The sequence below is a fragment of the Bos javanicus genome, chromosome 17, assembly GCF_032452875.1.
Source record: "Bos javanicus breed banteng chromosome 17, ARS-OSU_banteng_1.0, whole genome shotgun sequence".
Classification (NCBI taxonomy): Eukaryota; Metazoa; Chordata; class Mammalia; order Artiodactyla; family Bovidae; genus Bos; species Bos javanicus.
The window spans coordinates 30,401,183-30,429,041 of NC_083884.1; the positions used below are offsets into that span (position 1 = coordinate 30,401,183).

Here is a 27,859-nt window from a genome sequence, read left to right on the forward strand (position 1 = left end):
CTAAAGACATGAAGAAAATTAATTATATTAACATAATTTAACAAGTTACCACTAACTTTCTGAAGTTCACATATAATTTCTAAATTTCCACATAATTCCACATTGTTGAATAGCTGTTAGCTCAGCTAGATAACCAACTAATTCTTAAAATACCTTAATGAATTATTTACCTTCTTGGCTAGTGTATGTCAGTGGTTTAAGATACTATTCTGTCTTTGATATAATAATACATTCTGTATTTATTGTTACTAAATTTCTTCCTCATAATTTATTTTGGTAGGGATAATCTTTATATATTTATTTATTTTGGCCATGACACAGGGCATTCAGAACCCCCTGACCAGGGACTGAACTTGGGGTCCTTGGCAGTGAGAGCACAAAGTTCTAACCACTGGAATGTCAGGGAATTCCTAGGAATAATTTTTAATTCATTCCTTTAAATTAGGCCTAAAGCTCTGTTATGAGAAGTATGTCACATAGCACCTATTTCATAAGTTAAAATTTCTCAAAATTACTTGAAAACTATTTTCAGTTCAGTTCAGTTGCTCAGTCGTGTCTGACTCTTTGCGACCCCATGAATCGCAGCACGCCAGGCCTTGCTATCCATCACCAACTCCCAGAGTTCACTCAGACTCACGTCCATCGAGTCAGTGACGCGATCCAGACATCTCATCCTCAGTCGTCCTCTCATCCTTCTGCCCCCAAACCCTCCCAGCATCAGAGTCTTTTTCCAATGAGTCAACTCCTCGCATGAGGTGGCCAAAATACTGGAGTTTCAGCTTTAGCATCATTCCTTCCAAAGGAATCCCAGGGCTGATCTTCAGAATGGACTGGTTGGATCTCCTTGCAGTCCAAGGGACTCTCAAGAGTCTTCTCCAACACCACAGTTCAAAAGCATCAATTCTTTGGGGCTCACCTTTCTTTACAGTCCAACTCTCACATCCGTACATGACCACAGGAAAAACCATAGCCTCGAGTAGACGGACCTTTGTTGGCAAAGTAATGTCTCTGCTTTTCAATATGCTATCTAGGTTGGTCATAACTTTCCTTCCAAGGAGTAAGTGTCTTTTAATTTCATGGCTGCAGTCACCATCTGCAGTGATTTTGGAGCCCCCAAAAATAAAGTCTGACACTTTCCACTGTTTCTCCATCTATTTCCCATGAAGTGATGGGACCAGATGCCATGATCTTCGTTTTCTGAATGTTGAGCTTTAAGCCAGCTTTTTCACTCTCCTCTTTCACTTTGATCAAGAGGCTTTTGAGTTCCTCTTCACTTTCTGCCATAAGGGTGGTGTCATCTGCATATCTGAGGTTATTGATATTTCTCCCGGCAATCTTGATTCCAGCTTGTGCTGCTCTCAGCCCAGCGTTTCTCATGATGTACTCTGCATAGAAGTTAAATAAGCAGGGTGACAATATACAGCCTTGACGTACTCCTTTTCCTATTTGGAACCAGTCTGTTGTTCCATGTCTAGTTCTAACTGTTGCTTCCTGACCTGCATACAGATTGCTCAAGAGGCAGGTCAGGTGGTCTGGTATTCCCATATCTTTCAAAATTTTCCACAGTTTATTGTGATCCACACAGTCAAAGGCTTTAGCATAGTCAATAAAGCAGAAATAGATGTTTTTCTGGAACTGTCTTGCTTTTTCCATGATCCAGCGGATGTTGGCAATTTGATCTCTGGTTCCTCTGCCTTTTCTAAAACAAGCTTGAACATCAGGAAGTTCACGGTTCACGTATTGCTGAAGCCTGGCTTGGAGAATTTTGAGCATTACTTTACTAGCGTGTGAGATGAGTGCAATTGTGTGGTAGTTTGAGCATTCTTTGGCATTGCCTTTCTTTGGGATTAGAATGAAAACTGACCTTTTCCAGTCCTGTGGCCACTGCTGAGTTTTCCAAATTTGCTGGCTTACTGAGTGCAGCACTTTCACAGCATCATCTTTTAGGATTTGAAATAGCTCAACTGGAATTACATTACCTCCACTAGCTTTGTTCCTAGTGATGCTTTCTTTTTTGTTTTTTTAAGAGAAAAGCACTTAACATTTAATGAATTTCCCAGCATGTGGCTTCAAGCCACCAGGACACAGGCCCCACCTACACCCTTAATCTTCTCCTCAGCTCTTCTGCTGAAGAATTTGGCCTTCACAATGACAGGCTGCTTTGGGAGCTTTCCTTTCCCCAGATCTTTGTAGTAACCTGATCGCACCACATCAATGACAGGAGCAGCTCCTGTCTTGTTCTTGGCAGCATTTACTCGTGTCTGCTCACTAACCATGGTCCACAATTTATCAAGATTGACAGTCAGGCAGAAACTCTGGTTCCTCTTAAGTGGTAATGCCTCATACCAACTTTCCCAAAGTATCCTGGGTGATACTTGTCGAAGTTGATCCTGTGATGATGCATGCCACCAGCATTACCTTGGCCTCCCGGGTGTTTCCGGTGTTTGCCGATGCGGCCGTGGCCATGGCTCACGTGGCCCCTAAGTTTCTGGGTCTTCCTTAGTCTGGATGGCATGTCGGCAGCCTAGACGAAAGAGCCCTAGTGATGCTTTCTAAGGCCCACTGGACTTCACATTCCAGGATGCCTGGCTCTAGGTCAGTGATCACACCATTGTGATTATCTGGGTCATGAACATCTTTTTTTTACAGTTCTTCTGTGTATTCTTGCCATCTCTTCTGAATATCTTCTGCTTCTGTTAGGTCCATACCATTTCCGTCCTTTATCGAGCCCATCTGTGCATGAAATGTCCCCTTGGTATCTCTAATTTTCTTAAAGAGATCTCTAGTCTTTCCCATTCTGTGGTTTTCCTCTATTTCTTTGCATTTATCGCTGAAGAAGGCTTTCTTATCTCTCTTTGTTATTCTTTGGAACTCTGCATTCAGATGCTTATATCTTTCTTTTCTCCTTTGCTTTTTGCTTCTCTTCTTTTTACAGCTATTTGTAAGGCCTCCCCAGACAGGCATTTTGATTTTTTGCATTTCTTTTCCTTGGGGATGGTCTTGATCCCTATCTTGGTAGTATACACTAACTTCACTTTTGGAAAACAGTAGCTTTTTCTGTCGAAGGAAAAATAAGCCATGGAAGTAAATTCAACTTAATAATTATTTCAGATATTATATCCTTGGTTTTTACAGAAATAAAAGACCATTTCAGTAATGCTACTGAAACACTTTATATTCTTTCAAGACCAGTGTCACAGAAATTGGGTGGGGTGGGAAAATAGGAGGTAACATCCCGGGGGAATGTTTTAGTTGGCAAACTGTTCTTGTCACACTCTGCCTCTCACCTGGTTAGGAGTAAGTTATAATAGATTCTCTGTAAAACTTTCTCAAAAAGGAAAATAACTCTTACTGCTTTATTATTAAAAAAAAAAACCCAGTTTGGCACAGAAGTTGCTCAACATCACTATTCATCAGAAAAATGCAAATCAAAATCACAATGATATGTCTCATACCTGTCAGAATGACTGTGTTCAAAAAGAACACAAATAACATTTTGGTAAGGATATGGAGAAAAGGGAACTCTATGTACATTTCTAGTGGAAATGTAAATTGGTATAGCCATTATAGAAAACAGTACGGAGGTTCCTAAAAAAGCTAAAAGTTGAATTACTATATGATCGATCCAGCAACTCTACTCCTCAGTATCCAGAAATAAATGAAAACACTAATTTGAAAACACACATGCACACCAGTGTTCCTAGCAGCATTATTTACAATAGCTAACATGTGGAAGCAACCTACGTGTCCATAAACAGATGAACAGACAAAGATGTAGCATATGTATACAATGGAATAAAAAGAATGAAGAATGAAAACTTGCTGTCTGCAGCAACATTGATGTTACTGGAGGGTATTATGCTTACAGAGAGACAAATACTATATCTTATTACTTACATGTGTAATCTAAAAAATAAATGAGTATAACAGCAACAGAAAAAAAGACTTACAGAGAATAAACTAGAGGTTACCAGTGGGGAGAGGGAAGTGAGGGACAAGATAAGGATACAGGATTAAGAGATACAAACAAATATGTATAAAAGAAATAAGCTACAAGGATACACTGTATAACAGAATATAGCCAATATTTTAGAATAACTTTAAATGAAGTAAAATCTGTAAAAATATTGAATCACTGCATATACACTTATAATGCTGTCAATCAAATATACTCCAATAAAAAAAAACCCAAACCTGTTTTTAAAATAAATCAAATACCTATGAGCATACTGAACCAGACTTTAAAAAATCACCTGATATTCCATCTCCTCTGGTGGTAGTGGTGTAGTTGCTAAGCTGTATCTGACTCTTGCTACCACATGGACTGTAGCCTGCTAGGCTCCTCTGTCCATGGGATTTCTAGGCAATGGAATGGTTTAACTTTTCCTTCTCCAGGGGATTTTCCCAACCTAGCAATTGAACCCTGGTCTCCTGCACTGCAGGCAGATTCTTTACCCACTAAGCTACCATCTCTAGATTATTAGCCTTTTGGTGAACATCCTTCTAGATATATGTCCATGCACACATATATCCAAACATACAAATCTTAATGAACATGCTAATTTATAGTGAGATAACTTTAATTTAGATTCTGTAATCCTTTTTCATGCATCATGCATAAATCTTTTATCTCAATATATGTACTGGGCTTCCCTGATGGTCTAATAGCTAAGAATCCATTTGCCAGTGCAGGGGACACATCAGGTTCAATCCCTGGTCTGGGAGGATCTCACAGCTGCAAAGCATCTAAGCTTGTGTACCACGACTATTGAGCCTGTGCTCTAGAGCCCACAAGCCACTAACTAAGCCCATACACTACAACTACTGAAGCCTGTGCCCTGCAACGAGAGAGGCCCACACACCATCAGGAGAGTTGCCCCTGCTCACCCCAACCAGAGAAAAGCCCATGCACAGCAACAAACACCCAAAGCAGCCAAAATTAAATCTGCAAAATAATATTTATCTTTATTAAATACTATGGTTAACTATTATAATGTATATGCATCAGTTTATCTAATTTCTTACTGATAGGTATTTAGGTTGCTGCCAGGTTTTTGGTATCATAAGCAGGGGTTTATATACTTATGCAATAGTCAAAGTGAATTCCTAGAATTGTTATTTCTGCATTAAAGGTAAACTCATTTTAAATTTCTATACATTTGAAATGATTTCCCAGAAAAAAGCAGTAACAAATATAACCAAACTGCTCAGGGAAAGGTGTCCATTTCTTCACACCCTTGGCAATTATGGCAAAGATTGTAAATGTAAACAAATAACCAAATCAGAGAAAAGAAATTTGCATTTCTTAGATTAGTAACAAAGATGAGTATCTTTTCATGTTTTTTAGACATGTATTTCTTTGTCAGCTGTTTTTCCAATGTCTTATTTTTCTACTTAGATGCTGATCTTTATTATAAAGTTTATCCCCATGTTTTTCATGATGTTTTCTGTAACTTTTGACATTTTCAGTAGTAACACGTTTTAACCTGGAAAGTTTATCTCGGAAGTAAGATTTTACCATGAAATTTTATACATTTCAAACTATGTCAAAAACAAGCATATACCGTGGTTTTAGAATGGAAATTCAAAAGTTTTATCTAGCCTAGAAAAATCAGACATAATCTTTAGTTGTTGCATTGTTTTATTTTATTGCTTTATTTTACACTTAAAATCTAAAAGCTGTTTTGTGTGTAAGACTAATTAAATCAAGAAACATGATCCACCTAGAATCTTTTTACCCCCCCCCCCCAAATTAAAGATTAGCCTCAAATTCCTGTTTTTCTGTAAGTTGATTACTTCTCAGAGTATGGCTCCCATTAAAAAATTTTAGTGACTGAATCCATTATAAAACAGAAGTTTATAGTTTCTTACCTTTGACTTTGCAACTATTTCTGAAACTTTCACCACAGGATCTTGAGTGAGACTTAGTTTGTTCTGTGCATTCATCTTACTGTTCAGCCAACTCATGGCTTCACTGATATGTTTTTCAACCTTTTCAATTTCAGCAGGATCCAAATGATCGTATCTTTCATCCTATTAGGGGAAAAAAAAAACTTAATGAGAGGTTTTTCAATAAGCACCAACTTATTAATAATTTCTGCGTAAACGATTTAGACTCTTATTGTGTATCTCACACATACTCACATGAAGAAGCCATTTACAAATTACATAGAACTGAAGAAACTGAGAGAAAGAAAAATCAGTATGCCTTTTTAAGAGGAAAGGCCTTCTGAAGAAGTCAGGTTTGGAAAGGAATGACTTGTGAAGAATATTAAAACTGAAAAGTAGTTTTCAGAAAGAAGCTGCATGGAATTAAATCAGTCAAGGAGTAAAATGAAATAAGGTAAGTAGGCACAAGCAAGCTAGACAGAAAATTCTGACTCTATACAGCAGACTCTGATTAAGTTGTTGATAAGGAGAAATGAAAAATAAAATTGAAAAAGACACCTGCAGCTGTCACATGTAGAAGACAATCTAAGAAGTCATGGTTTAGACTGGTGGTCTCAAAACAGAAAGAAGTGATGGTGCAACATACGGAAGGAGGATCTCCTCCCCATCCATCTGTCTACATACTTTTAAAAAATCTCTAGCCTGAACATTTTCCCTGAACTCCCAACTCTATCCAACTTCCAACTTGAATTCTTATTTGAAAAGTTTGAAACAACTTACCTGTGTTTCAAATTCACTATTACCTCCCTATCTACTCTTCCAGGTTTTGCTCATCTTAGTAATTAACAACTTTATCCTTTCAGGCCGAAAATCCTTAAAGTTATTTTGACTCCTCTTTCTGTTTTATCTACATAAAAATTATCAGCCCTGCCTTCAAAGTATATGCAGAATTCCAGCCACTTCTTCCCCTTCCACTGTCCAGGCTTAGGGTTCCGTCACTTCTTGCCTGTGCTATTCTAATGATTTAACTAGTCTTTCTGCTTCTTTAGACTTAAATCATGCTGCTCCTATGTTCAGAAGCCTCCAATGGACTCCTATCTCAGGGTAAAAACCAAGCTTTTATAATGGGCCCTGGGCCCTGCATGATCTGGGAACTAATAACCCCACCCCTACTGTTTTGAGTCCCCTTGGGTTCCTTGCTGTTACTCCAGCACTTCCTTTCCTTGAGATTTTGCAACTGCTTCCTGTCCCCACCCCTACTTTTAGAACATTTTTCTTATAATTATCATACATCTTGAACCCTCCCTCAGCTCCTTTAATTCTCCCCTCAAATGATGTCATCTTATTAGTCTGCCTTTCTGACAAGTCTCCACCTCTGGCAGTCCCTTACTTTTCCCACAGCTCTTAGCACCATCTGACTTCACTAACCCATTACTGTCGATCTTTTCCCACAAACATATTAGAATAAGTTCAATGTTTTGTTTGATGCTTTAGTTCCAGCACCTTGAAGAGAGCATGGAACATAATAAACTCAAAATTCTTGAGCATAAGTGAAGTCTTGCCTTGCTCTGAATAACAGTTTACAGCATCTTCAGGAAGCTTTTGACAGCATGGCAAACACTAGGTTGTAATAATAATAAACAGACCCTCCAATACCAGATTTGAAATACTCTTGGTGTTTCTATTTGTCTGCTTGTTCCTTCTTTTCCATTATCCTTACATTCTATTTGTACCTGTATGGACACTGACGTTGGCAGGCACATTCACAATTGATTGGTACCTGGATTATTCCTTTAGGTTGGTTGGATTGCACTCTATCTTAAAAAATGTACAAATCTTTTATTTCTAAAATAAGTAACCACCTTTCCCACACTGTGTAGTGAAAAACAGTGTAGCTGTTAAGGGTTTGTATGTTGATTTTAGATTGCTTAGATTTTATCCTGACTACATCACTACTTCACAAGTTGCTTAAGCACTGCTATTTTCCTATAAAATAACATTCTTGTCAGAACTGAGGTAATCCATGCAAAGTGCTCAAAATTTAGTAAGTGCTTGATAAATGTCAACTATGATAATGCCCTCCCCTAAACCTTTGGTGCTGGTCTCTCCAGCCCACTGATGGAGTTTTAACATCAGTGATAAAATCTGGGGGAATTACGGTGAATATTTAAAATTTTAATCGGCAAACTTGGGGGCTCCCTGGTGGCTCAGTGGTAAAGAATCTGCCTGCAGTGTAGAAGATGCAGGAGACTGGGGTTCGATCCCTGGGTCAGGAAGATGCCCTGGAGGAGGAAATGGCAACCTGCTCCAGTATTCTTGCTGGGGAAATCCCATGGACAGAGGAGCCTGGTGGGTCACAGTCCACAGGGTCACAAAGGGTCACATGACTGAGCACACACACAGAAAACCTGTCCTGAAGGGAAAATTAAACCTGCTGAGTTTAATAAAGTTATTCTGGAATACTACCACGCCCATTCGTTTACAAACTTGTGTATTTGCTCTTGCACTACAACAGCCAAGTTGAGTGTATATAGTAGGCCTGCAGAACCTAAAATGTTATTTGTTCATTTAAAGGAAAAGTTTGCTACCCTCTCGCAGAATGGCTGCGATCCAAAAGTCTACAAATAATAAAACAGAATGGCTGAGATCCGAAAGTCTACAAATAATAAATGCTGGAGAGGGGGTGGAGAAAAGGGAACCCTCTTACACTGTTGGTGGGAATGCAAACTAGTACAGCCACTATGGAGGACAGTGTGGAGATTCCTTAAAAAACTGAAAATAGAACTGCCTTATGATCCAGCAATCCCACTGCTGGGCATACACACTGAGGAAACCAGAAGGGAAAGAGACATGTGTACCCCAATGTTCATCGCAGCACTGTTTATAATAGCCAGGACATGGAAGCAACCTAGATGTCCATCAGCAGATGAATGGATAAAGAAAGCAGTGGTACATATACACAATGGAGTATTACTCAGCCATTAAAAAGAATACATTTGAATCAGTTCTAATGAGGTGGATGAAACTGGAGCCTATTATACAGAGTGAAGTAAGCCAGAAGGACAAACACCAATACAGTATACTAACGCATATATATGGAATTTAGAAAGATGATAACAATAACCCTGTGTACGAGACAGCAAAAGAGACACTGATGTATGGAACAGTCTTATGGACTCTGTGGGAAAGGGAGAGGGTGGGAAGATTTGGGAGAATGGCATTGAAACATGTAAAATATCATGTATGAAACGAGATGCCAGTCCAGGTTCAATGCACGATACTGGATGCTTGGGGCTAGTGCACTGGGACGACCCAGAGGGATGGTATGGGGAGGGAGGAGGGAGGAGGGTTCAGGATGGGGAGCACATGTATACCTGTGATGGATTCATTTTGATATTTGGCAAAACTAATACAATTATGTAAAGTTTAAAAATAAAATTTAAAAAAAAAATAAAGGAAAAGTTTGCTACCCTCTCCTTTAGAGGGAAAAAAAAATCAGTTTAATTTTGTCAAATCTTACTGTTACATCCAAATGCAGCTAACTTTTATATATCTAAATATTTGAGGCTAAAAAACAGTGGAAAGGCTAAGAGTAATAAGACAGATCTGGGCACAAATATAAAAGAATAAAGGACATGGGAGTTACAGATAAGCAAAAGACTGGAAGACCAAGAGCAACCAAAAGAGGCACCAAGGGACAAAAGGAATGCTGGCAGAGTCCGGTTTCAAAGATGCCAGTAAAAAAAGGCTCAACAAAACCTCTTTTTCACTGTATCAATAATGAAATCCCTAAGAAGAAAACAATGAATTTGTTCACTGGACTAATTCAGGGAATTCTAAAAGATTAAAACCACACAACTGCACTTTGGTAGCAATAACCGCTCTGCAGTTGAGAACTTTTAAGATTTACCCCATCCTCTGCATACCACACACATTACCATTACCACCAATTTACTTTGAGTTTTAATACCTTGTTTCTGTATGCTTCTATCACTTTCATGACAAGTTGGATCTTTTTTCCCAAGTCGTTTAAAGCTTTTGGTCTTTCTTCATGTTCCATGTACCTTACTTGAATAGGCTGGCCATATTTCTGTGAAGTTTTTTAAAAAGAAAAAGTTATTAACAGAAAACAACTTTTATTGTGGTCCACTGGAGGAGGAAATGGCAACCCACTCTACTGTTCTTGCCTTGAGAATCCCATGAACAGTATGAAAAGGCAAAAAGGTATGACACTGGCAGATAAGTCCCCCCTCGCCCCAGGTTGGAAGGTATCCAATATGCTACTGGGGAAAAGCAGAGGGCAACTTTATTCATAGCTCCAGAAAGAATGAAGTTGCTGGGCCAAAGAGGAAACAGTGCTCAGTTGTGGATGTGCCTGGTGGTGAAAGTCAAGTCCAATTATGTAAAGAACAATATTGCATAGGAACCTGGCAATAGATGTGAATTTGAGCAAACTCTGGGAGATAGCAGAGGACAGAGTAGCCTCAGTTCAGCTCAGTTGTGTCTGGCTCTTTGTGACCCCATGGACTGCAGCACGCCAGGCCTCCCTGTCCATTACCAACTAGACTTGACTCAAACTCACCTCATTGAGTCAGTTATGCCATCCAACCATCTCATTCTCTGTTGTCCCTTTCTCCTCCTGCCTTCAATCTTTCCCAGCATCAGGGTCTTTTCAAATGAGTCAGCATTTCGCATCAGGTGGCTAAAGTACTGGAGTTTCAGCTTCAACATCAGTCCTTCCAATGAACATTCAGGACTGATTTCCTTTAGGATGGACTGGATGGATATCCTTGCAGTCCAAGGGACTCTCAAGAGTCTTCTCCAACACCACAGTTCAAAAGCATCAATTCTTCGGCACTCAGCTTTCTTTACAGTCCAACTCTCACATCCATACATGACTACTGGAAAAACCATAGCCTTGACTAGACGGACCTTTGTTGACAAAGTCATGTCTCTGCTTTTCAATATGCTGTCTAGGTTGGCCATAACTTTCCTTCCAAGGAGTAAGCGTCTTTTAATTTCATGGCTGCAGTCACCATTTGCAATGATTTTGGAGCCCTGAGAAATAGAGTCTGTCACTGTTTCTCCATCTATTTGCTGTGAAATGATGGGACCTGATGCCATGATCTTTGTTTTCTGAATGCTGAGCTTTAAGCCAACATTTTCACTCTCCTCTTTCACTTTCATCAGGAGGTTAGTTCTTCTTTGCTTTCTGCCATAAGGGTGGTGTCATCTGCATATCTGAGGTTATTGATATTTCTCCCAGCAATCTTGATTCCAGCTTGTGCTTTATCCAGCCCAGCGTTTCTCATGATGTACCCTGCATATAAGTTAAATAAGCAGGGTGACAATATACAGCCTTGACGAACTCCTTTTCCTGTTTGGAACCAGTCTTTTGTTCCATGTCCAGTTCTAACTGTTGCTTCCTGACCTGCATACAGATTTCTCAAGAGGCAGGTCAGGCGATCTGGTATTCCCATCTCTTTCAGAATTTTCCATAGTCTATTGTGATCCACAAAGTCAAAGGCTTTGGTGTAGTCAATAAATAGATGTTTTTCTGGAACTCTTTTGCTTTTTCGATGATCCAGTGGATATTGGCAATTTGATCTCTGGTTCCTCTGCCCTTTTTTTTTTTTTTTTGCAGTTTTTTGTTTTCTTTATTTTGTAGTCACACTGGCTTTATCGTTAGAAGTAACACACACAATTGCAAGTTAAAAGAAAGTAAAGCTCCCCTACCCTCCTCAAGTCCTTTCTATTTTAACTTCCTCTGACAGGCTACCACTGTAACTTTAACTGGCATACTAATATATACATTTCTTGATTTGCCAGTTCAGACATTACTGGTGGTTTAGTCGCTAAGTCGTGTCTGACTCTTGTGACCCCATGGACTGTAGCCTGCCAGGCTCCTCTGTCCATGGGATTCTCTAGGCAAGAATAGTGGAGTGGGTTGCCATTTCCTTCTCCTCCTCTGCCTTTTCTAAAACCAGCTTTAACATCTGGAAGTTCACGGTTTATATATTATTGAAGCCTGGCTTGGAGAATTTTGAGCATTACTTTGCTAGCATGTGATATGAGTGTAATTGTGCGGTAGTTTGAGCATTCTTTGGCACTGCCTTTCTTAGGGATTGGAATGAAAACTGACCTTTTCCAGTCCTGTGGCCACTGCTGAGTTTTCCAAATTTGCTGGCTTATTGAGTGTACCACTTTCACAGCATCGAAATAGCTCAACTGGAATTCCATCACCTCCACTAGCTTTGTTACTAGTGATGCTTGCTAAGGCCCACTTGATTTCACATTCCAGGATGTCTGGCTCTAGGTGAGTGATCAAACTATCGTGGTTATCTGGGTCGTGAATACCTTTTTGTACAGTTCTTCTGTGTATTCTTGCCACCTCTTCTTAATATCTTCTGCTTCTGTTAGGTCCATTCCATTTCTGTCCTTTATCGAGCCCATCTTTGCATGAAATGTTCCCTTGGTATCTCTAATTTTCTTGAAGAGATCTCTAGTCTTTCCCATTCTATTGCAGCACCCTAGAGGAGCCTGGTGTGCTGCAATTCATGAGGTCAAAAAGTGTCAGGCACAATTTAGCAACTGAATGACAACAAATACAGGAAGATGAATAGGAAAGAAAGGTGGTCAGATCAAAATCTGTCCCCTCTTATTTTCCTACATGGAAATGAGTTCCAGTGGTTATGTGCTTATTCAATCCTACACAGGGATGTCTCTATCGTATGTGCTCCTCTCATTCATTAAGATTACCTTTTGATTCCTCTCAAATGCAAAGAATGTTAATTTCTTTAAAGTTGGGTGTTAAAAGTTTAAAACTACTAAGAAAACCATAAGAACTATACTGCATCCAGAAATAATGTATTTGAAACTTGATTTCAAATATTTATAATGTGTATAACTCTGTACATGCAACCAGGTTATTGGGATTTCCTGGTATTTAATACCTATTGACTATTATTTATGTCATATTTATTCATTAGATTAGTATGTGTATTTTAAGTATAGTGCTTAAAAACAAGAAAGCCCTTTGGCCCCTCACCCCAGGTGCATAGAAGTAGAGAGTGTCTAAATTTTATAACAGCCTCTGTAACTGTGAGGAGGGGAGTACATTAGAAAAAAAGATAAATATTTTCTTCCGAATTCATTACATACATAAATAAAATCAGCTTATTTTAGAGTAATTTTAGGTTTTCAGAAAAGTTACAAAGCAAACAATGGTAAACCAAGCACCTTTTATTGCTTTTTTCTAATGTTAGCATCTTACAGCATTATGGAACATTTGTCAAAACCAAGAAATCAACACTGGTGTATGACTGTTAAATACTGACTGAACTCCAGATTATTTGGATTTCATCCTTTTCTTTTCCAGGATACCATACTGCATTTAGTCTATTTTCATTGTACTTTCAATTGTAAATGTTTTTGAAAGGGGAGTAAGTTATAAAAGCCATCTTATAAAAATAGTAAAGCCTGTGAAAACTTCTATAACATTCACTTCTATGGTTACGTATATATTGGAAACAAAATAATACATTCTTGGAGCTTCTGGGCTTTTCAGTTATTTCTCTTGGCCTCAGCTGTCTGGCTTGTTCCTCCAGCCCAATTTATATATATATTCCTTTAAAGGAGATGAGGGGTAAAAAACACCAAGAGGCTAAAATATGGTAAAGCTTAGTTTTGCTTTCATAAGCGTAGGCTTTCAAGTTGCTTTTTAAATATTCCCTTTGGAAGTAATTTATTGCCAAGATACTAACCTTTAAACAATTTTTTTTACATGTACCCCAATATGCATTGCAGCACAAATTACAATACCCAGGACATGGAAACAACCTAGATTCCATCGAGAGATAAATGGATAGAGAAGATTTGGTGCATTTATTTTCTTTTGCTTTCAAGTTACATAAATTCTTTTGCACTTCAACCTCCCCATCACTAAAGGGCTGCCTTTCCCCATACTCTAGAAGTCTTTATTAATGTCATCACTTAGCATATGTGTATTTACTCACTACTCAAAGAATGGTTCAGGGACCAGCAGCATCAGAATCTCTCGGAAGCTTATAAAAAATGCAGAATCACGGACCCAACTTGGGTATACTGAATTTTTTGCATTTCAGTAAAGGCCCCAGGTTATTTATGTGCACATTAAAGCTATGATCCTCACTAAGATGGAAAGACTAAAATTTCCTGTCATCCTTCCAATCTAAACTTCTACACTTTTGAAGCTTTTTGTTTTTTGTTCTTCCAGGTTGGGGGCTGAGGGTTTGGTGGCAAGCAGGAGGAAAAGAGTAATAGTGTTTTTTTCTTAAGTCTGACCACTGACCTAGAAAAAGGGGACCTGATGGACACACCTCCTTATTTATTTTTTAAAAGGACACTGAAGACCAGGGGTACTATTTTTGAAGTTCTTTTGGCCTGGTGTCCCCAGGAGTGTGAACATACAAAAGGGCAGTGTGTTAACTCCTCAAAATCAGAGCAGTCGAGGGGGAGAGAAGCAAAGCACGAGCGACTCCTCTAATGGATAAGGGGTTACGGGTCAGGTTGACAAGTCACTTCTTAACAACATCTCAGAAATCATGGCTTATATAAGAGTAATATTAACACTCTGGTCATGTGCTAATTGGAAGTGGTCAAACAGGAGATGGGAAGAGTGAACATCAACATTTTAGGAACCAGTGAACTAGAAGACTGGAATGGGTGAATTTAACTCAGATGACCATTATATCTACTGTGGGCAAGAATCCCTTAGAAGAAATGGAGTAGCCCTCATAGTCAACAAGAGAGTCCAAAATGCAGTTCTTGAGTGCAATTTGAAAAACAACAGAACAATCTCTGTTCATTTCCAAGGCAAATCATTCAATATCACAGTAATCCAAGTCTGTGCCCCAACCAGTAATGCTGAAGAAGCTGAAGTTGAATGGTTCTCTGAAGACCTACAAGACCTTCAAAAACTAACACCCCAAAAGATGTCCTCTTCATTATAGGGGACTGGAATGCAAAAGTAGGAAGTCAAGAGATACCTGGAGTAACAGGCAAATTTGGCCTTAGAGTACAAAATGAAGCAGGGCAAAGGCTAACAGAGTTTTGCCAAGAGAACGCACTGGTTATAGCAAATACCCTCCTTCCAACAACACAAGAGAAGACTCTACACATGGACATCACCAGATGGTCAATACCAAAATCAGATTGTATTCTTTGCAGCCAAAGATGGAGAAGCTCTATACAGTCAGTAAAAACAAGACCGGGAGCTGACTGTGGCTCAGATCATGAACTCCTTATTTCAAAATTCAGATTTATATTGAAGGAAGTAGGGAAAACCACTAGACCATTCAGGTATGACCTAAATCAAATCCCTTAACGATTATACAGTGGGAAGTGACAAATAGATTCAAGGGATTAGATCTGATAGACAGAGTGCCTGAAGAACTATGGACAGAGGCTTATGACATTGTACAGGAGACAGGGATCAAGAACATCCCCATGGAAAAGAAATGCAAAAAGGCAAAATGGCTGTCTGAGGAGGCCTTACAAATAGCTAAGAAAAGAAGAAAAGTGAAAAGCAAATGAGAAAAAGAAAGATATACCCATTTGAATGCAGAGTTCCAAAGAACAGCAAGGAGAGATAGGAAAGCCTTCCTCAGTGATCAATGCAAAGAAATAGAGGAAAACAATAGAATAGGAAAGTCTAGAGATCTCTTCAAGAAAATTAGAGATACCAAGGGAACATTTCATGCAAAGATGGGTTAAATAAGGGACAGAAATGGTATGGACCTAACAGAAGCAGAAGATATTAAGAAGAGGTGGCAAGAATACACAGATCAGATCAGATCAGTCGCTCAATCGTGTCCGACTCTTTGCGACCCCATGAATCGCAGCATGCCAGGCCTCCCTGTCCATCACCAACTCCCGGAGTTCACTGAGACTCCAGCCATCTCATCCTCTGTCGTCCCCTTCTCCTCCTGCCCCCAATCCCTCCCAGCATCAGAGTCTTTTCCAATGAGTCAACTCTTCGCATGAGGTGGCCAAAAAAGAACTATACAAAAAGATCTTCATGACCCAGATAACCACGATAGTTTGATCACTCATCTAGAACCAGACATCCTGGAATGTGAAGTCAAGTGGGCCTTAGCAAGCATCACTAGGAACAAAGCTAGTGGAGGTGATGGAATTCCAGTTGAGCTATTTCAAATCCTGAAAGATTATGCTGTTAAGGTGCTGCAGTCAACATGCCAGCAAATTTGGAAAACTTAGCAGTGGCCACAGGACTGGAAAAGGTCAGTTTTCATTCTAATCCCAAAGAAAGGCAATGCACTCATCTCACACGCTAGCAAAGTAATGCTCAAATTTCTCCAAGCCAGGCTTCAGCAATACATGAACCATGAACTTCCAGATGTTCAAGCTGGTTTTAGAAAAGCCAGAAGAACCAGAGATCAAATTGCCAACCTCCGCTGGATCATCAAAAAAGCAAGAGAGTTCCAGAAAAACATCTATTTCTGCTTTATTGACTATGCCAAAGCCTTTGACTGTGTGATTACAACAAACTGTGGAAAATTCTGAAAGAGATGGGAATACCAGACCACCTAACCTGCCTCCTGAAAAATCTGTATGCAGGTCAAGAAGCAATAGTAGAACTGGACATGGAACAACAGACTGGGTTCCAAATTGGGAAAGGAGTGCATCAAGGCTGTATACTATCACCCTGCTTATTTTATCTATATGCAGAGTATTTAACATATATGCAGAGTATATCTTCCCAAATGCCAGGCTAGATAAAGCACAAACTGGAATCAAGATTGCCGGGAGAATATCAATAACCTCAGATATGCAGATGGCACCACCCTTTTGGCAGAAAGTAAAGAAGAACTAAAGAGCCTCTTGATGAAAGAGGACAGTGAAAAAGTTGACTTAAAACTCAGCCTTCCAAAAACCAAACCACAGCATCCAGTCCCATCACTTCATGGCAAATAATGGGGAAAACAACAAAAACAGTGAGAGACTTTACTTTTGGGGGCTCCAAAATCACTGCAGAGGGCAACTGCAGCCATGAAATTAGAAGACGCTTGTTCCTTGGAAGAAAAGCCATGACAAATCTAGACAGTATATTAAAAAGCTGAGACATTATTTTGCCAACAATGGTCTGTCTAGTCAAAAGCTTTGGTTTTTCCATTAGTCATGTATAGACGTGAGAGTTGGACCATAAAAAAAGCTGAGCACCGAAGAATTGATGCTTTTGAACTGTGGTGTTGGAGAAGACTCTTGAGAGTCCCTTGGTCTGCAAGGAGATCAAACCAATCAATATCCTGAATATTCATCAGAAGGACTGATGTTGAAACAGAAACTCCAATACTTTCGCCACCTGATGCGAAGAACTGACTCATTTGAAAAGACCCTGATGCTGGGAAAGATTGAAGGCAGGAGGAGAAGGGGATGACAGAGGATGAGATGGTTGGATGGCATCACTGACTCGATAGATATGAGTTTGAGCAAGCTCCGGGAGTTGGTGATGGACAGGGAAGCCTCATGTGCTGCAGTCCATGGGGTTGCAGAGAGTGGAACACAACTGAGCGAGTGAACTGAACATCTGCTAAATTTTCATATCTGAGTATCGTAATAGACAATAATGATTATGCATTATTGAATTTGAATTATCATGTAGCAATCCTCACCTCCTAAATGAAGAGAGAGCATTTCCTGTTACACATATCTGCCTTAGAAATTTCTTATGTATTAATTAAACACATATACTGTGTTCTTACACCATAATTTTTAGGACAATTTAATGTCCTGTTCAACACTAATATGGACTTTTAAAAAGTTTACCTTTAATTCTTGAAGCTTATCCATATATACTTGTTTAGGTTGGTCCTCTCCTTCTTCATAAAGCCAATTTTCTGTGTCCTCCAATATTGCAGATAGTTTATTCAAGTCCTAGTTATATAGTTAAGAGATACTGATTGAAAATACTCTCCTTAGGAATAAAAGTCATCAAGCAAGGACAAAATGTTTTTCAAATATAAAAAATTACTTTTTTTCTGGTTTCTTATTTATAAACATGTTTTCACTAGACTCTTGAAATTTGGAAAAATAACTAAGAACCATTCCTAAATGTGCTTCAAAGAGTGACAACAAAAACATATTTGCAACATTTATTTATATATTTATATTAGCATGCTCAAGCAAACATTTTAAATAAGTCTAATAAAAAACTACAAAACTTAGACTTACTTCTTGAGTGATGAATTTTTCATAGATAGTGCCAAGCTTGTCTCTAAAATCATATACATATTCTTCAACTGCATTCTTCGCATCATTTCTTTCTTTCTCTAACTTATCCTGCATTATCATCTTCCCCTATTCAAAAAGTTTTACATTAGTTGCCATGAAAACACTAGGGAAATAAAAACCAAAACCATAATGAAATATCACTTCACACCTACTGCTGCTGCTGCTGCTGCTAAGTCGCTTCAGTCGTATCTGACTCTGTGCGACCCCATAGACAGCAGCCCACCAGGCTCCCCCGTCCCTGGGATTCTCCAGGCAAGAACACTGGAGTGGGTTGCCATTTCCTTCTCCAATGCATGAAAGTGAAGAGTGAAAGTGAAGTCGCTCAGTCGTGTCCGACTCTTAGCGACCCCATGGACTGCAGCCTACCAGGCTCCTCCGTCCATGGGATTTTCCAGGCGAGAGTACTGGAGTGGGGTGCCATTGCCTTAGGATGAGTATAATCAAGAAATGGAAAATAAGTATTGGTGACTATTTGTAGAATTTGAAACCCTTGTACATTGCTGTTGAGAATGTACAATAATGTTCCTGTTAGGGAAAACTTTGGTGGCTCCTAAAGAAGCTAAACCAAGAATTAGAACGTGACCCAGAAGTTTCACTCCTAGACATGTAATTAAAGAACTGAAAGCAGGAACTCAGTTATTTGTCACCCAATGTTCACTGCAGCATTATTTACAATAACCAAAAGGTGGAAACAACTCATTTGTCCTTTAACATATGAATGGACAAATAAAATGTATATATGCAAAATGGAATGTTATTCTACTATAAAAAGAAAGTTCTGACACATGTTACAAACTTGATGAACCTTGAAAACATTACGCTCAGTGAAATAATACAGACACAAAGAATAAATATTGTATGATTACATTTATATGAGTTATACAAATTCAAAGAGATAGAAAGTAGATTAGTTTCTTGGGGGTTGGGGAAGGGAGGAATGGTTGAGTTATTAGTGGTTAGAGTTTCTGTTTGGGGTGATGAAAAAGTTTTGGAAAAGACAGTGTCAATTAAAAACTTTTTTTTTTAATAGACTAATGTATGTTAGTGTTCAAATCCTAGGTTTCCCATTTATTAGCTTTGAAATTGCAGCAAAATTGCCTAACCTAAGCCTCAGTTTTCTTATCCTAGAGAGCATACATCTATACATCTTGTATGGCTACTAATAAGATTGACATATTCACATAAAGTATTCAGGACAGTGCCTGACACATAACTGGTACTGAATAAACGTTGGCTCTGGTAAGTGATACAGGATAGTGGCTGTAATCCTGAGCTTTGAGACAGACTACTGGGCTCCAAAACAAAGGTTACTTGCTGAACTTGGGAGATTGAGTCTACTTCTGCCAGTTTCCTCATCTTTTAAATGCAGATCTCTAACAGTACTTTGATTTTATAGGTTTGAAGATTAAAGAGGATATCAAAGTATTTAAAGATGTTAGCAAAAATTATTAAATCAAAAGCCAAGAAAGAATCTGTAATAAATATTTGTACTTTAACAAAAACATAATATTTTAAACATAATACAATGCACTGATATTTGTAAATTTGAAATAAGACAATTAGCACAACATTGTAAACTACACTCCAATAAAATTATTTTAAAAATAAAATGAGGCATTTCAAAAATTTGAGAAAAAATCTTACACACAAAATTTATCATAGCCGCACTTCCACACAATTCATTTCTTTGGCAAAGTTAGTCTCAAATAATACAAATTCAGAATTATTTGGGATCTCTAGAAATGCTTGCTTCACATAAAATGTAGCTTTTAACAATTCATGAATAGGTGACATAGGTGGGTATTAGAAAAAGAACACTGTAAAGTCAAAATCTCTTGAGGAAATTCCTAGAATAATGTGCAGCAGCTGGAGAATATGCAGCACTTCCAAAGAAAACTGCTGGTCAAGCCTGTAGAAACTAACAACTACCACCTAAATGTAAATTAAAACAAAAAAACAACTTTTTACACAACTATTGGTAAAGAAACCAAACTCTTTTCCTCAAGAGAGTATAAAATGAAACATATAAACATGTAAAGAAAATTTGAAGAATGACAACAGTTTCTAAAAATGTATCAAATGGAAGTAAGAAGACATTCTGAATTGAACCTTAATCTTTAAGGACCACACATTTGAAGAGGGGAGCTGGTAATACTTCCCTATACAATGTCTGCTGAGTGTGCTACTGTTAAGATACAATAAAAGGGGTAAGAATTATTAGTGCTGGAAAGGCCTTTCTCTGTAGTGGAGACAAGCCATGTTTTTCATATAACTAAGGTGAAAGCTACAACTGTACATGACACTAATACAGCTCAGCATTTTGTCCAAAATAAAGCAATTCAATAATCTATTTAATAATTTCTTATGAGTTATAGACTAGTTCCCTAAATTTGAGGGATGATTATTCTACAAAAATTTCAGAATACACCACCACCGATTTCAACATCAATTCAGGTTTATATACCTCATTTTCAATGTAGCTGTTGAGGAGATCTTGGCCCAGCTGCCTACACAGGCTACTCTGGATAGGCAGATCAATACTCTTGACTTTCCCTTTTTTAATGTTCTGGTTCAGTCGCTCTTGTTTCTCTGAGAGACCAGACTGCAAAAGAAATGTAAGAGAAGTATAAGTTTCTCTAGCTTAAAAATAGATTTAAGAGGCTGATTTCTGATGAAACAAAGTAAAATCAAAACTATTATCTACCATACCTTAAAAAATATTATTTTAATACTGATAGTATTTTACATTCTTGTATACACCAAATCTTTCTACATAAAAAAAATCCTGGGCTGGGAAACAAACTGAAACCACAATGAAATACCATTTCCTACCCACTAGGATGACTTATAATGAAAAAATAAAAGAGGAAAATAAGAGATGGTGAAAATATAGAGAAATTGGAATCCTTATACATGGTTGACAAGATAGAAAAATATGACAGCCATTTTGGAAAATAGGCAGTTCCTCAAATTGTAAACACAGAGATATCATATGACCCAGCAATTTCAATCCTGGGTATGAGCACAAGATAAATGAAAATATACATCCACATAAAACCTGTATATGGTTGTTCAAAACAGCATTATTCATAAAAGTCAAGAGGTAGGAAAAATCCAAGTGTCCATCAGTTGATGAATGAATAAATGTGGTATACATCTGTATGATACAGTATTACTCAACCATAAAAGGGAATGAAGTACTGATATATCCTACAACCTGGATAAACCTTGAAAATATGCTTAGCAAAAAGAAGCCAGTCATTAAAGGATCACATACTGTACTGCTGTCTAGAACAGGCAAGTGTATAATTAAAAAATATTAGTGGCTGACTAGGGCTGGCAGGGGGAGGGTTTGGGGGGAAATAAAGAGTTACTGCTAATGGGTGGGGCTTCTTTTTGGAGTGATGAAAATGTTGTAAAATTGTGATAATGATTACATAATTGAGTACATTAAAAACCTTTGAATTGCACTCTTAAATGGCAGAACTGCATGATATGTAAATTATGTCTAAATAGAGCTGTTGAATAAAGACGAAACACTGAATAAAATAAAAAATTTAGAAAAATAGGTTTCAGGTTTTATATTGCTTGAGAAACTAAGATTTAAAATCAAGTCTTTACAGCCGTTGGAAAAAAAATCTATACAAACCATCCCAAATTAAATTATGTTTGGGTTAGAAAAATCTGTCGAAGATGGTAGTATAGAGCTGTAGCCAGCCATCTGGGTGGTTGGTGCATGGTATTTCTCCCTTCTCTTTTATCAGCACTCATTTTCTCAGTAAAATAATGACTCTTAATAGCTATTTATCCTTTAAAACTTTACTTCCAAATATATAATTTTTGCACTAAGAATGCTTTATGATATGCAGCATGCACCACAGAGTGGTTAATTTTGAGGTGCTGCATTATTGCTAATTTAAGTTTTCTTCATTTGTCCTATTCTAGTTTCTATTTTCTGAGATTGTATGATTTTTAATGAGAAAAAAAAGTTAATGAAAAGACATAAAAAGACACAGCCACAATAATAGTATACTGCTTTCCCTAGTGGTTCAGATGGTAAAGAATCTGCTTGCAAGCAGGAGACCCGGGTTCAACCCCTGGGTCGGGAAGATCCCCTGAGAAGGAATTGGCAACCCACTCCCGTATTCTTGCCTATAAAATCCCATGGACAGAGAGGAGCCTGGCAAGCTACTATCCATGGGGTTGCAGAGTCACACAAGACTGAGCAATTAAGCACAGTAATAGTGGAACAAACCTTTGTTTTGGTTCCTGTATGGTCAATTTCTTCCTCTGGAGTGTGTTCAGCATGACATTTTTGATGACCTCCTTCTTCTTGGTCAACCTGCATTTTATCCTGCAAAGAAAATAAGTAACTGACAATATCTCTAGTCTCTTTCTTTTTTCTGTTTTTGGTAATGAACAGCATATCTTAAGAGTTCAAGCCTGTTTTCACATGTGTGAAGATAATAAAGTAGAAGCTCACTGTTTCTGAAATGGGAGTAACTATTAATATAAATACTCAGGTTGACAGTAAGTAAAATGAAAAGATCTATTTGATGCTATGTGAATAAATCTTATTTTTCACCCGTGACCAAATAACTGCAAATACATGGAAAATTGTTCTTAAGTCAAATTCACAAACCAAGATTGACCAAAAAAAAGAATGTTAAACTTGACACAAAAAATGTTCATAAAGAACTTAATGTGGGAAAATAAACTGAAAAAGATACAAAATTTATGTATTACACATAAATTAAATTGTATTTTTAAAATCTAGGAAAATACTCAAATACATAAAAACTGTCAAAGTAGATGTCTCTGAATTACCAAATGTAAACTTTTACTTTTTTTTTTTAAACCTGAAAGACAAATTTCCAAGCCATAAGACTGCCAAAATGGATTCCCAACTTGGCAAAAAAATCACAAGTATTAGGTTTTTCTGGTCTTCCTTAATCTTACCCACCACTATCCTCCTAAAAGGAAGAAAGTTTGGCACTCAGGAATTGGGATAATTTAGGTGTTCAGATATACATGGAGTTAAACATTATTACATATAATGTCCATAAGGTTATCTTGGCTAATGCTTATTTGTGCCCAAAGAGAAAAACATGTTAGACAAAAACTTAGAGCAGTGTTCTTTGTTAAGTCAAGAACTGAAATTCCATCCCCACTGCTCCCTGCCCTACCTCCTTCCAACTCTGTAATTTTCCCAACCTTATGATGGAGAAGAGGTGAAAAAAGTGTTACAGTGCCGGGTTGGGGTAATGCAGATAGAGACAACAGATACATTATTAACTATTTCATGTAATACTAAGAAAACAATGTTTCTAGTTAAGGCTGAAATACTTTATCACTTGGCATTTTAAATTTAATACATATATATTCCTATCTCTAAAGAAAAAAATAAATCAATTAATTTGGTTAAGGTATTTCTAAAACTTTCTCACATGTATAACCCAACTCATCTAAATCACATAATTCAGTTAACGATGTCTGAATTGTTCTATACATATTTGTCCTTTGTGCTATGAAGAACATTAGTAGCCCAGCTATTTATTTAAAAATTGCTCCAGTATCATCTCTAAGTTTTCTTATAAGCCACTGATACCTATTCTACAAATTTTATGATTTTTTTTTCTGTATTTTACCAGAAGGAATCAGTAAATTATTTTCAGACAACAACCAAGACTAATATTCCTTTCTTGAATGGTCCTTATACAATTTAATGTCAAGGGGTCGCAACTGCCAACTCATGCCATGAGGAGTAATAATCAAGTTCATACATGTACAGATGATGAGAACTTTTCATGATTATTGCCACAGGCAACAGTGAATGTATAATGTCATTTGCACGATCCATCCCAATTTCAGGTATATTAATAAGGAGAAACTTGTACATCTTAACAGTTGATCTGAGAGTAATTTGGTAATCTTTTAAAATACTTTTAAGAAGATTCATAGGAATATTATGCCTAGTGGGAAAGTTAATAAAAGTGCCTCTAGACTTGGCTTCTCTGATTTTAAGCTTCATGAGGGTTGAGACTGTTTTTCTATTCACTGCTGTATCTAAACACAAAATTTAGGTACTTTTAGTTATTTGACAAATAAATAAAAAGCACTTAAAATCCAGAATTATTATCTAATCTGTCCTGTGATCTACTTTCTCAATCTCTTTTTCTTGTTACTCTCCCCTTTTCTATATCTTATTATCAGCTACCTTTGTAACAAAAAAGGTATCCTTCCCTCAGGGCCTTTGTACTTGTTGTTCCCTTTGTCTGGACGCCTACCTGCACCTTGCTCCTTACTCTGCCTTTTCTCGAGCTAGCTTTCCTCTTTCCTCCTCACAGGTGGCTGTCCTCATTACTTAATTACATCTCCTACTATTAATTTCCTTTATATTTATATGATATCCTGTTGCTTCTTGCCTGTGCTTTTCCATTAGAATGTAAGGGACAGACCTTCTTTATCCTGCTTCCCAATATATCTTCAGTGCCTAGGACAGTACCTGGTACATATAAGTTAATCAGACATTTTGAATTAAAAAATAGATAAAAAGATAACCTAAATGGTGAACAGTTGAGGATCAGTTAAATTACGGTATGATAGTCTCTTTGATCCTTCACTGTGTAATGAAGCCTAAGTTGTGATACCTTCCTAATATGTCCTGCTACTGCTGCTGCTAAGTCGCTTCAGTCGTGTCCAACTCTGTGCGACCCCACAGACAGCAGCCCACCAGGCTCCCCCGTCCCTGGGATTCTCCAGGCAAGAACACTGGAGTGGGTTTCCATTTCCTTCTCCAATGCATGAAAGTGAAAAGTGAAAGTGAAGTCGCTCAGTCGTGTCCGACTCTTAGTGACCCCATGGACTGCAGCCTACCAGGGTCCTCCATCAATGGGATTTTCCAGGCAAGAGTACCAGAGCGGGGTGCCATTGCCTTCTCCCCTAATATGTCCACATAGTTATAAATACCTAGAAGAAAAGTGTTCACTTTCTGAGACATCTTTTTACTGTTCTGAAGAAAAGGTGGCAATCTATGCTACAGTTTTTTAGGAAAATTGAAGATATCTTAATTTTTAATGAAAAAAATGAGGCCCATAACATAATCTCTCATAAACTAACTTGCATGCAAAGAAAAAAAACAAAAACAACCACTGCTGCTCACTTATACATACCTAGGTTTCATCTGCCAGCAATGTCAGCAACGAGGAACAGTAAAAACGATCTTACTGTCTTCTTATGTTCTCCTCTAAAGCTTAAATAATTAGCTTCCAGGGTCTACTTCGAATTTACTCACTCTACTCGAATTTTTGGAGGGGGAAGGGAGAGACTGCTTAATGATAGTATTCAAACCTTAAGCTTTTAAACTTCTGGATATAGAATTAAAGAAAAAAGTCCTAGAGAGAACCACTAAGCAAGACAGTACATAGGATGTTTTCTACACAGAAAACAAGAATAAGGAAATAAACTACAATTTATTCAACATGGGTTATATCGGCTAAGGTAGAGATTTAAAAGGAGATGATATATGTGAATGTGCTCTCCAACAATGCTAACTATATGACCCATAATGTCAGTAACCTTTTTTTTGTCCCTTGATTATATAAATTACAGAAGATACGCTCAGGAACATCTCACTCAACTGGAAGAAATACTTTATATGGAACACCAAGTACCTGGAAATATTCTCTAGTAAGCCAAAAACACTCTTGTAAGCAAATCAATCTCTGAGTGCCCAAAGCAGATGCTATAAATTCATGCATTTTATACACAAGTGAGTTTTTTAAGTACACATTCAGAAGTCATCCTAAAGGGCTGGCGAACTGGATTTCAAGCCCACATACAAATAGAAGCAGCATATAAGAAATGCGAGAGGTGGAAAATGGGTGCCACAATCTCCTTGTTTTTAGTGCCCAGGATTCACTAACATTACACAGAGAAAACTCAAGGTCTAAAACATTACACAGAGACTTTTTAGAAAAAGAGGTGAAGAAGTTAAACAGCTGTAAAAGAACTTACTCCAAAAAGAATACAGAATGCTTTAAATTTTGGTAAAACTAAATCTTAATGGATTAAATTTACACGTCTACCACAGTTGTTGTAAACCATAATTAAGAAAATTAACTTTTCAACCTATTATTCTTATGTTTATTCATGAAAATTGACTATCCTTACCAACATATTGGGACAGTATTTCCTTCTCCTTAATTCAAGGAAGGAAGGATGTAACAGGAAAATAATACATGTGAAGAAAAATGAAAGAAAATGCCACACTTCTTAAATGAAGTAGTGGTAGAATTCTGATCATTCTGAAAGAAAAGATTTTACAGTAATTTTTAGTAAAAACAGACAAAAAGACAACTTTTAAAAATGGGAGAAACTGTCTTGAAATTTAAAATGTTAAAATCCACTCTTAACATGCACAAATAGATGAAAAATCGAGGGCAGACATCCAATTATGGTTTGAAAAAAATCTAACCAAAGTCTTTAAAGTAACTTACAAATACTATATATAAAAAGAAGAAAACTTTATGTAATGGAATACAATCACTTTCTCTTAAGATTCTTTCACTGATACTAAGCCAACACAACATTCGAGTCACATTAACTCTTTCATAAAGAAATTATATTATTAGAGGAGCCTTTTAAAAATAGTATTTCCACATACCACATCATCTTTGCTTTCATTCTTAAAAGAAGTTTCTGTCTCCATAGGAACATCACTGTGATCTCCTTCTATATTTTGCTTCTCAATTACAGATGCACTAGCCACACTGAAGATTCCATGGATATTAATACGAACTTTAACCTTAACTTTGGAACTATCACCATCAGATTGTGGGAAAACATTCTGAATAGTAAAGTTCCCTTAAGGAAAAAAGAACTTTGATCAGAACATAGGCCTCAGATTAACTCATTCAATTCATTCATTCAGTAATTTTACGATCATTTTCAAATGTTGGCAAAAAAAATCTTAAAATTATGACCATATTCTGATTAATTATTGTGGGGCATGCATTTCCCCCAATCACCTTTTTTTAATATAATAAACCTGGTACAAATAAAAACTCAAAAGGTTGTAAACCAATTGTCCTTCAACTAAAAAAAAAAAAAGAAAAGACTCAAAAGGTTAAACAACCTGCCCCAAGTCATCAGTGACAGGAAAGAGAGTTAAGGATCTTAATCAAGCACAATCTTGACTGAAGGCAATATCACTTTTAGGTTTTACAATATTGCCATACTAAGACCAAAATAGCAAAATTAAATTTTTGAACTTTAAAACCAAATACATATTACCTGTTTGTTATAAACTGTGCAAATCATCATCTTGGTAATTCACAAAGCAATTTAAATTTCCTTTTCCTGGAATTTGCCTATAGCAAAATTGCTAAGCTATACAGTCACTACTACCTAGTTTACACTAATTTTTTCAGTTTAAGAAATCTGGTGTTTTAGGGCTTCTTTGGTAGCTCAGTGCTAAAGAATCTACCTGCCAATGCAGACGACATGGGTTTGATACCTGCTCTGGGGAGATCGCAGTAAGAAAAAAAGAAATCTGATATTTTATTTTTTAGAAAAAAATCTCAAATATATAATGTTTCCATGGTAAAGAGAGAATACTAGGCAGATTTTTATAGGTTGAATTGTGACCTTCCCTCTAGCCCCAATGCATATGTTGAAG

General features: G+C 37.4%; 1 protein-coding gene and 1 pseudogene across 1 annotated transcript in view; both read right to left on the reverse strand.

Moving 5' to 3' along the window:
* The window catches only part of HSPA4L (heat shock protein family A (Hsp70) member 4 like), a 63,216-nt gene that overhangs the window by 5,161 nt on the left and 30,196 nt on the right, over window positions 1–27,859 (reverse strand). The window contains exons 13-19 of the mRNA XM_061384214.1: window positions 26,846–27,045; window positions 22,436–22,534; window positions 20,645–20,782; window positions 18,121–18,246; window positions 17,716–17,823; window positions 9,860–9,979; window positions 5,872–6,033 (exon numbers count right to left, since the gene is read on the reverse strand). Of these exons, the coding sequence (XP_061240198.1) occupies window positions 5,872–6,033; window positions 9,860–9,979; window positions 17,716–17,823; window positions 18,121–18,246; window positions 20,645–20,782; window positions 22,436–22,534; window positions 26,846–27,045 (953 nt within the window). The remainder of the gene's footprint in view (window positions 1–5,871; window positions 6,034–9,859; window positions 9,980–17,715; window positions 17,824–18,120; window positions 18,247–20,644; window positions 20,783–22,435; window positions 22,535–26,845; window positions 27,046–27,859) is intronic.
* LOC133228627 (large ribosomal subunit protein uL15-like) lies at window positions 9–3,161 on the reverse strand (annotated as a pseudogene).